General features: G+C 37.6%; 2 protein-coding genes across 8 annotated transcripts; both read left to right on the top strand.

The window, feature by feature from the left end:
* Positions 1–930: 930 nt before the first annotated feature.
* LOC119983107 (probable inactive receptor kinase At2g26730) lies at positions 931–3,345 on the top strand. The gene is made up of 2 exons (XM_038826773.1): positions 931–2,311; positions 2,393–3,345. Exons 1-2 carry the CDS (start codon positions 1,078–1,080, stop codon positions 3,076–3,078), a joined length of 1,920 nt encoding a protein of 639 aa, XP_038682701.1. The 5' UTR covers positions 931–1,077; the 3' UTR covers positions 3,079–3,345.
* A 298-nt stretch (positions 3,346–3,643) lies between these two features.
* LOC119982480 (uncharacterized CRM domain-containing protein At3g25440, chloroplastic) lies at positions 3,644–10,534 on the top strand. 7 transcript variants are annotated; one of them, XM_038825885.1, is made up of 9 exons: positions 3,647–3,939; positions 4,132–4,600; positions 5,125–5,526; positions 6,099–6,260; positions 7,657–7,707; positions 8,364–9,601; positions 9,732–9,804; positions 9,882–10,098; positions 10,185–10,534. In XM_038825885.1, the coding sequence occupies exons 1-4, from the start codon at positions 3,872–3,874 to the stop codon at positions 6,249–6,251; spliced, it is 1,092 nt and encodes a 363-aa protein (XP_038681813.1). In that variant the 5' UTR covers positions 3,647–3,871; the 3' UTR covers positions 6,252–6,260; positions 7,657–7,707; positions 8,364–9,601; positions 9,732–9,804; positions 9,882–10,098; positions 10,185–10,534. The 7 variants fall into 7 exon arrangements, with proteins under 7 accessions (XP_038681814.1, XP_038681813.1, XP_038681810.1 ...); XM_038825882.1 differs by lacking the exon at positions 7,657–7,707 and having other exon boundaries at positions 3,648–3,939; positions 8,364–9,416; positions 9,492–9,601; XM_038825884.1 differs by lacking the exon at positions 7,657–7,707 and having other exon boundaries at positions 3,648–3,939; positions 8,364–9,416; positions 9,492–9,601; positions 9,720–9,804.
* Positions 10,535–10,960: the final 426 nt, after the last annotated feature.

Below are 10,960 nucleotides of genomic sequence, written 5' to 3'. Positions count from 1 at the left end.
GGGCTGTGGCTTAATTGGACCAACACTTTTTTGAACCCCAAAAGGCCCCGGCCTTACCTAAAATACAATTCTTTGCAGAGGGGTGGGTGCCTGTTTTGTTCCATTGTTGAGATTAGGATTGTCTTTTGTCACTCCATTCCTTGAAAACTAACCACTTTGTTCAAAAAACATTTATGCTTTTAACCTTCAAGGTTTGAACCTTTAATTCTCAATGAATCTATCTATTCCCTTTATTGGTACCCCTAAGTCTTTTGGACAAATCGACCTTCGAAGGTCATCCTTGTCAGATAGTGTCGAGAAGTACAAGTCATGATAACATCTGGGTGTACCGAGATGTTCTCCAACCCAATCTCCTCTCCTTCATTTTTATAATGACATGTGTCAGCATTCCATTGGAAGGGTATTTTGATATTATCATAAACCTTACCACCTGTATTAGCAAGACCAAATTTTATCAAATTATATTTTTGAGTCTTGACTTATTTTGTTAGAAAAGAATATATATATATTTTAATACGTACCAAAATTTTCATAAGGTTATGTTATCTCACGTTAATAATAGTAATAATAAAAGGTGTAACTTTTCTTAAAAAAAAAAAAAAGGAAGAAGGAAGAAGTTAATAAGCCGAATTTCGGTCATGGTGCAATGATATTTTATATTTTGCATGGCAACAACACATTTTACCATTTGCTTAACAGCCAAACCAGTCCATTGATCGATGCAACAAGATCAAGGTATATTCTTAGCACACATTTATAGCTGGCTATATATATATATATATCGTGTATTTCATGAAAACAATGCCAAATTAGCATTCCTAGGGCTAGCGAGCTGTATATATCATGCATAAAATGAAAACAATGTCAAATTAACAGCTATACATTCACCTAGGATTCTATCCCAATAAATCCAACAGGAAACATCGTAAAAACCAACCTTGTTTTGTTCTTCGATCAACAACAAATATACTGTCAGCAGCTGTAATGGAATTTTCACTAGAATCATTTTCTATTCCATTGTGGCATACATAGTCTGGTTTGTCCTTGTTTTCACCAAAAAACTCTGACAATGAAAAAATGGAGTTCTCTCTAATCCTAAAAGCTTCTCTGCTTGTATTTCTGTTTTCATTGCAGAAACAAGATGTAGTTCTGTCTGCTCCCTTAGATGGCAATTTCTTAAAGGAATCTTTTGCTGTCAATGCTCTCAGGGATAGCTTCAATGACCCTTTTTTGAATGGAAACTGGTCTGGCATTCAATGCCAGATCGGTCAGTCTGTGCCTTGGTTTGGCATCGAATGTCTCAACGGGCGCATCACGGCGATCTTGCTTGAGAATATGTTGCTCAAAGGACTTGTCAGTGATGATGCTTTCTTTAATTTCACTGAGTTGATCCAGCTAAGCTTGAGGAACAATTCGATATCCGGTGAGGTTATGAATTTTACTTACAATCCCAAGTTGCAGAAAATTGATCTTTCCTATAACAAGCTTTCCGGCCCCATTTCAGCTTCACTTTTGAGTCTTAATAGTTTGGAGTCATTGCAGCTTCAGAACAACAATCTAACAGGTACAATCCCACCATTCTACCAGCCAAGGTTGGTAGAGTTCAATGTCTCCGGTAACAGACTTGACGGGGAGATCCCAAGAACCCCAGTTCTCCAATCATTGAATTCTGATTCCTACTCCAATAATCCTGAACTCTGCGGCCCCCCATCTGACAATCCGTGCAAAGCCAGCGATATTGGCAAGAAAAATTCTTGTGAAATATTGTCTGATTTTGCATTCATGTTTCTGCTTTTCGACATCGTTGGTCTTATAGCTGTAGTGATAGTCCTCATTGTATACTATAAGAAATATAAGAAACTGAATTCAATGATGTCTGAAAAGAACGTCAAAGAGTTGGAAGAAATTGAGTTGGCAACAGAGGATGAGGCAGGGGAAGAACATGATATGGCAGCCTCAGGAGAGCAAATAATTGTTGCAGGAGCTTGTGACAAAAAAAATCTCACATTCACTGATGATGAAGAGAGTTTTGAGCTAGATGATCTGTTGAAAGCTTCTGCAGAAGGATTAGGCATGGGGATTTTTGGGAATACGTATAAAGCAATGATGAAAGGCAAGCCTGTCGTCGTTGTGAAACGTTTAAGGGATTTGAAACCGATGAGCGATGAAGAGTTTGCGAAGCAGTTGGGTGTAATTGCAGCACAGAAACACCCTAATCTGCTGTCCCTTCTTGCTTACTATTGTTCAAAGGAAGAGAAGCTGATGATTTACAAATATGCAGAAAAAGGAAACCTCTTTAACCGCGTTCATGGTAATTTCTCATCCTTAAATCTCTATAAAAACCGTGTTTCATGGTAATTTCTCTCAAATTCTTTCCTCATGGACAAAACAGCAAGCAAAGGAAGCGATCAGCGGATTCGATTCAAATGGACTGCAAGGTTATCAGTAGCTAGAGGTGTAGCAAGAGCCCTGGATCATCTTCACCTGACCGCAACATCACAGAACGACGCCCCCCATGGCAACCTTAAATCATCAAATGTTCTTCTCGACGAGAACGAAAGAGTTTTGGTATCAGATTATGGTCTGAACTCACTAATAGCTCTTCCCATCGCAGCTCAACGGATGGTTTGTTACAGATCACCTGAATACCAGGCCGCGAAAAAAGTATCCAAGAAATCTGATATTTGGAGCTATGGTTGCCTAATTTTGGAACTACTAACAGGAAAAGTGTCAGCCTACTCAGCTCCATCAGGAGTGAGCGGTGACGATCTCTGCAGCTGGGTGCATCGAGCGGTGAGAGAAGAATGGACAGCTGAGATATTTGATTCTGAGATAACCATGAATGGAAATGCAGCTCCTGGAATGCTGAAGCTGCTGCAGATTGCTATACGATGCTGCGACGTGTCCCCGGACAAGCGTCCAGAGATTAGAGAAGTGGTGAGGGAAGTGGAGAACATAAAACATGTTGAATCAGAAGATGAAGATGATTTTTCATTGGATCAGTCTGACGATTGGTCAACTTCAGCCTCAGCCTCAGCCTCAGCCTCAGGAACAGGAACAGTTGGTGGTGAGCAGTGATGATCATTTTCCGTATCAGAAGTTCACATCATGAGGGAGATAAAGGCAATGATATGATCAGTAGACAAGCCTTGGAATGGGCTTGCATGGCTCATTTGTTTATAACATTTTGAGACTGGTTGTGTAATACACTAGCATTGTGAGTTTTGCTATAATTGTGAATTTCTTGAAGTTCATACTTCATGGTACTCATTTTTGTCTTCATAAAAGCCATCATGTTTTGTGAAAATAATATATGAATGCCTCATCCCAATTTTAAATGTGTAATCCTCATACAATTCTCATATAATGATTTGAGAAGTGTGACATATCGCACCATACTTTTATGTTTTCTCCACCAGACTTATTATCCACTATTGGATGAAAATAGTATACTTTGGAGAATTCCCCACAAAAAAAGATAAACCCCTTTAACATAAATTTTCTATATTTCTAAATTTTATTAAGTAGTTTAGCAAATAAAAAATGTCAATATAAAAAATCCAACTTGAGTCTCGTAACTAAAAATATTCATTTTTAGCCAAAACTTTACCACCTTACTTATGCATGAATCTTGATGATTTTCATTAATGCTTTACGCATTTGAAAACAGAATTTATGCATTTGAAAAAATAATTACGCGGGTCCGGATCTGACCTCGATCCACAATCATACCCGCCCGAACGGTCGACTCGTCGTCTGCAGATGCGGAGTGATTTGTGTACAAAGTACTGGTGTTGGGAACTTGAAATATCGACCGGAGAGAACAAGGAAAACGAAGCTCATAAACCCTAAAACTTTCTGGAAGCCATTTATGGTCTCTGTAGTAGCTTCAATCAGAGGCCGTATCAATCGCGGATTTCTCAATGTTTTCACAAAAAGGTTTGCTTTCTTCGATGCTGTTTACTGATTTCTAACTCTCTCGGCATTTATTTGTGCGCAACGAAGAGGTCCCTTTGGGTGCCGAGAAAGAGCAGAAAAATGAAGGAAATTTCAATTTTTTATTATAATTCCTTTTATCTTTTGATGGATTTCAGTTCAATTGTTGACGGGGTTTTCGTTTTCTTTATGCAGGGACTCTGTCTCTATTCGATTCGATTGTCTAGTTCAAAATGAGACAAAATTGTCTACCTTGATCGCGGCCCCATTCGTGGAGTCCCTTCATTACATGACCGATTCTTCACACCACAGAAACTGTAGGGCTGTGACACCACCGTGCAAATATTATACTTCTCTTTGTTGCAAATATTATACTTCTCTTTGTTTTTCATCAGTGCAAAAATTTGATAGATTAAATCACCAAGCCAGGTACATGAGCAATGCATCCATTGAGTTAAGTATGGACAGAGATGTTGTCAGGTTTTCTGTTAATAAGCCTTCTGATAAGAATTCTTCTCCTACGCATGGGAAGAAGAAAACAACCAAACGGATCAAAATGTCTAGGAAAGCCAAACGGAATGAACTCAGGTTTTACCGACTGAAAGCGAAAAAGAAGATGAATTCTCCAAACCCAGAAGTTAGAATTCGATACAAGCTCGAAAAGGTTTTGGCATTTTTTTATGCTGTCCTTATTTTCATAGTCATTTGAGCATAATACTTCTTTACCTGACTTAGAATGGAATATGGTAAACAATGGTTGAAATTCATTGCTTCTATATTTTAGGTTTTCCCTGTTTTCTTTTCTTGATTTATGGATGACAATGTAGAAACAGACAATTATATGTTCACAGTATGTTATATGTATGCAAATTGCTGGGTCATTGCCTGGACAGGCAGGTTCTCTATCTTTACAAAAGATCTGTTGAGTTACTTTCACTGGGAGAGGCGGGGGAGCCGGGACAATTTCTTTTTGTCCCTTTTCTTTCATCTTTTCTAGGCTAAGTTAATTGGATAGGGGAAACTTTTTCCAATGCAATATTGTGAGGGTACACTTTTCAGCGACCTCCTGGTGAAATTTTTTTTTAATTGTTAGTTCATCTTTTGTTTAAGTGCTCTTGATGATTTTCCATGCGTTAAAGAGTTCTTTACGTAGTTTCATTATCTACTTATTTTTCAACTTTATAACAGGCCAAAAGAAAGGAAGCATGGTTGATTGAGAAGTTGAGGAAATTTGAGATTGCCAAAGTTCCTGAAGAAACACAGGATCCTGAAATGTTATCTGAGGAGGAGAGGCATTTTCTGAAGCGTACTGGTGAGAAAAAGAAAAACTATGTTCCAGTTGGGAGACGAGGGGTGTTTGGAGGTGTTGTTCTCAATATGCACCTCCACTGGAAGAAGCATGAAACTGTGAAGGTTGTTTGCAAGCCTTGCAAGCCGGGGCAGATTCATGGATATGCTGAAGAGCTTACTCGCCTGAGCAAAGGCATTGCGATTGATATAAAACCTAACAATACTATTATATTCTATCGAGGGAAGAACTATGTGCAGCCAGAAGTTATGTCCCCTCCAAACACCCTGTCTAAAGATAAGGTAGCTTTTCCTCTCCTTACCATTAATATGTATTTTAGATGCATCAATTTTGTCCTTACATTAACCCCTTTTATTGTGTTGCCAATGACATTATTTTTTAAGACCAACAGAATAAAAATAAGTTGAAGCATGCATGGCAAACCAACCCTAACTTTATGCCTCCCTCGCTTTTAGAGATTTCTTTCAGTATCTTCAGTTTTCACTCCATTGATTGAATATGAATCAAGCTAGATTTAGTGTTTTATTGACATTTCTTGTGGGTCTTTTGTTCTGTACATATACCTAATTCCATTTCATTGAAGCAAGTTATTTTTGGTAGTAAATCTTGGGACTCACATTCTTTGATTGCAAAGAGGGTCATTGATTATGTCAATAAAAAAGGTAAACAAACAGACCTTACCCCTACATAATATGTGGAGAGACTATGAATTGAACCTGTGACCTCTTGATCGCACCCAGGCAACTCTATCACTAGGTCACATGTTCGCTTGCATCATTGATTTTGTCAATTAATGTGCAAAAATGTCAATATCATTCTTGTTTTTGACTTTTTCTTGTACAAAAAATATCAGGCCTTAGAGAAATATAGATACGAGCAGTCACTTGAGCATACAAGTGAGTTCATTGAGAAGTTAGAGAAAGAGCTGGAAGAATATCATAAGCATGTTGCTTTGTACAAGAAAGGGAAAGAGGATGCAACGAAATACTCTATAGTTGGTACATGATGGTCTTAGGTATAACGAATTGCATTCTTAACTTGTGTTTTCATTTTTTTTCCCAAATTTCTGTTATGAAAAGTGTATGATCGATGCATATGTATCTAGCTATCTATCCACCTCAATATGCATTTCCTCGTGTGTTACTTGGAGAGAAAGTTTGTAAAACCAAGTAAAAAAAGGAACCATAATAAAGTTGTGGATTAATTGTGCTCTACTACCCAACCTGAGACCACTGGAAAGGCTGTGGAACTTTGGACCAGCTGGAAACTCAGAGGTTTGGGGTTCTAATCTCACCTAGAGCATCTTGGGTTAAATTTTTTTTTTAAGTGATACTAGTGGTTCACGATTATTCTGCAGGTTTGGTCAAATTCAGCCCAACCTTAGAGAGTGTGTGTCACGTTTTCCTGATCATATAAATGTGAGAAACTGTATTTGTTAGAATTCTGTCAAAAATTTGAGGTATAAAAGAGGTCACATGCTGGTTATTCTCTTTTAGAGTAGGTTCCTATTTTTTTTTACCTCTCTGGAATCTCAGTCCTTTATCTCTCTTTAAGACTCCTTCATGCTAAAGTTTGATCCATCTTTTTCCATCTTTTTTCTTTCAGTTTATATCTAGTGTCTACGATAAATTGAAATAATAGAGAACATATAGCTTCTTTTTTTCTTTTTGAAGAACATATAGCTTTTAGTCATAGCAGAAGTATCCTGAAAGGGCCTGCGTTTCTCTCTTCAGAATCTTTCTACCTTTCATGTTTTCTGTACAAGTAGCTTCCTTAGTGTTCCTGTGAATTTCCCCCCACGTATATTGCACCTTAAAACATCAGTACCTCATTCTTTTTCACCTTTATAGGAGCATTTTTACTTGAACATCACTTTCTGCCTTCCCATCCATCTTAGTTTTCACTTTTGATAGAAATTATGGTAGAAGTGGGTGGAGAGAGACAGATTGGGGGGAGAGAGGGTAGGTGTTGGTTTGAGCTTTGGGTTTTTGATTCAGGGGATACATGGCAACTCTTCCCATACCTTCATTTGGTGATGCATTAACCATGATTATCTATCGTGGATGATGTTACTTTACTGCTGCTTCAATTATTTTTTTTCTTCAATTTGGCTTCATGGAAAAGTTACGTACATAATAAATGAAAGTGATAGTTGCTCTTTACTGTTGTATCTGTCCCATGTGTCTTCCGTTGCATAGGATTGGTGATCCCTTGCATTTCTTGACTACCATAGGAACTGACAAGATGGCACTTATCACTTGATTGTGGAATTAGTGAATGTTGGTGCAATTCTAGACATGAATATAGCAGGCAATTGATTCTTTTGTCCTTAGAAATACGAACAGCTCTTACACTCAAAGATATGTTCTTCTTTAAGCTTGGCTGGATTACTGCCTGCCCTTTGAATGCAGAAGAATGCATTGACTCAGGAATTCGTGAATGTTGGTAGAGGTCTAACATGAGTAAGCAAGAATTGATTTATTTAGCTCCTTTGATATTGTCTTAAAATATAATAGCAATATGAATACCTTTTAAACTAAAAGATCCATTCTTCAATAAGCTTTTTCGGATTATTGCCTGTATTGCAGCATTGAATGCTCAATGCTACTTGGGACTGAAAAAAATCTTCTGCTATTAATGGTATTGATCTTGATGTAGTTTGCCAGAAGCTTTGCAATAAGTGTCCTTATGTCATCACACTTGCAAACATATTTGAGAGGCTGAGAGCTGAATATGTGGAATAACATGAAGCTTGTGATACCAATAATTATTCTGGGAACACCAGTATTAATTGGGCATGATATGGAGTTTGAATAATCTAGATGATATATCTGCAAAGGTTAATGCTATCTTTATATCTAAGAGCTGATAACATTGCAAACGCTGTTGGAAATCCACTTTTGTTTCAGATTCTACTTTCCTCCTAATGAAAAGACATTAGTTTTATTTTATTTGATTTCTGACACCTGGGTTCTAAGCTATCTTTATATCTAAGAGCTGATAACATTGCAAACGCTGTTGGAAATCCACTTTTGTTTCAGATTCTACTTTCCTCCTAATGAAAAGACATTAGTTTTATTTTATTTGATTTTTGACACCTGGGTTCTATGCAATACAGGCTTTCTGCTACTGTCAAGAAAGCAATTGGGATATGCTGATATCAAGCAATATACTCAGCTGAAGAATTAGCATTGTAGATAATGCACCAATTGACGATATAATTCCCTTTTCTGCAAGTTATTTAATGACGATGCATGAAGATCATGTGTCTATGATGAAAGTTTTCTGAGAAATCTATGGATGATGTTTTTTCTTTCTCCTAGTGGCAAATCCATAATTGCAGCAAGAAGAATTTTTCATGGGGAAAATGACGATTTGAAGGACAAGACTCCTATTTGCTGCTGATACCGAGTTATTCTGGGGGAGTAGGAACTATTGCATTTGGTATTTCTAAGATGAAGTTTAGGCAATGGATATAGCTTCATTTATTATTGGCTGACTGCCACAATTTCAATGATTTTGTCACTGTGTTCATGTTTCTCCATTTTTCTACCGGGTGCATCCTTGCTACACAATGGGTATCTTTCATCCTCTTATTGAAGCCTCAAACTTTACATTTTCACAGATTGAGAGCCGATCATAATAGGATGGAAATGCAACCTGATGTAAATGTAGGATTGATATAAGTAGAACCTCATTACTGTTTTGTTTGGCATGCATTTTATTGTTTTCTTGGTCTGGAATTTTCTTTGGTTTGTTCTTGGCTAAAGAATATGTTGTTATGTCAGTTTGACTTATGTCTCACACTCTCACTGTTGAGTGCTTTATTGGTTGAAATGGAATGTGGCTGAATGTTTTTGTTGACATCATCTGTGAAAGTGATCAACAAGGGCCTCAATGAGTGATCAACATTACTGTATGTCAAACCCTTTTCTGCATTAAGTTGAAGGGATATATGGTTGTGTTTGACATTGTGATTATTTGTCAGGTAAACGATGCTTTAGCATATGTTTAGGTGCAATTAATTATGTTTCTTTGTGCAAATAAACTATGGTTGATATTGGGATCAAGGATCTGTTCCTTTTTTTTCAATGTTCTTCCACTTTGGACGTTGTCTTTTATTTCCTCTCTCTGCAGGTTCTTCCTTTTGTGAACAAAAGGCATATCAAAAGTAAGATTCCTTGAACTTGAAGAGCCCCACTCTGCCCTAGATAAATGTTCTCAACGTTTTTCCTATGTGCAGCAGCTCAAGAAACGTCATTAGTTTCTACCAGAAGTTGGAGATGTGTAGCAGTTCTATTCAGAGCTCTAAGCCATTAGAAATGGACTGCCAAATGCTTCATCGTTATTTGTCTGGTAATGAAATATGGTTACCACAGGACTTAACCGATATGCTTACAATTTTTATTATTAGGGTTGGTATTGCTTTTAGTTCTAGTTACAAGTGTTATCTTCTAACTTTCGTACTTTCAAGTGAAATAAACAGGAAATGCATTAATCAACAACCAAAAGCTAGTCCAGGTCTTCATCAACAGGACAGACTTACAGACATGTTCGCTGTAAGTTTGGTAACAAAATATACAAAGTTGCTTGATACAGCATATATATGACTTAATTATGCCAATTATACTTGCAGACGGCAGCCTATCTTCACGAGTGAACCCCAGGAACGTGATGCTGAGATTATTAGGCACTTACTCTATGGTGGGAACATAAATCTCAATATTTTCATTGAGATTGTATGCACCTGAACGTCCCTGAAGCTGCAGTGTATTAAGCAGGCCTACTGTTCTCGATGTAATTCTGATACAGAGCAGGATGTGAACCTGAAAACCAGTGGTGGATTCAAAGAGGTAACAATATTCTCCATGACTGCATAAGAAATTAATTTTGGTTCCACACTTCTATGATCTTTTAGCTTTTTGGCACTTCTGGTTAGATTCTGCTGGCAGTTTTGGAGTCGGGTCGTAGCTACAACGGCAAAGTGAACATAAGCATGGCAATGTGTAATGCCAATACTTTGTATGAAGCAGTACAAAGTGGGATAACCATAGACCAGAAGACAATCATATCACTACCAGGGCAGAGAAACACTGATCAAGTTAAAGGACATTTTAGGGTCTTATAAGCAACTCTATGGCCATGAGTTCCCCAGGTCAATCAAGCAAAGCAAATATGAACAATTAGGGAAGGACCTTGGAATTGTAATCCGATGCATATACAATATCCGGAGTAGTTCTTTGCAAAACAACTGAGAATGATGAATGCAGATTATCAAGAGGTTCTGACTCGTGTTGCGACTACCCAGTCGGAGATGGATATCAAAGATATAATCATATAAACAAGGCCTTTGAAGCCAAAACAGGCTCCTCCTTGGAGAAACTAGTGATGAGGGAATTTAAGTCCAATGAAATCATGACTGGCATATTGGTTGGCTTTGATCAAATGCCATTGAAAAAGTTATGTGGTACTACACCCTGGTGTTAGCAAGTGGACACAACCTGACCAACAACTCAACAAGAGTGCAGCCCTTTTGACATCTACCCTAATTCATCTCTGACCCTTTTGATTAAATCCTAACAAAATAAGATTTTAATTTAAAAAATACGGTTTAAAAAATTATAATAATCTAATAAGTAAATATGGCGAGAGCGAGAGAGTACACCCGCCATAGCAGAACAGCACAAGCCGAGTGAGGACATCTCATCTCGCGAG

This window comes from Tripterygium wilfordii, chromosome 17 (assembly GCF_013401445.1).
Source record: "Tripterygium wilfordii isolate XIE 37 chromosome 17, ASM1340144v1, whole genome shotgun sequence".
NCBI classification, from domain to species: Eukaryota; Viridiplantae; Streptophyta; class Magnoliopsida; order Celastrales; family Celastraceae; genus Tripterygium; species Tripterygium wilfordii.
The sequence above is the reverse complement of the archived record's forward strand: the minus strand, read 5'-3'. Positions and strand labels throughout refer to the sequence as shown.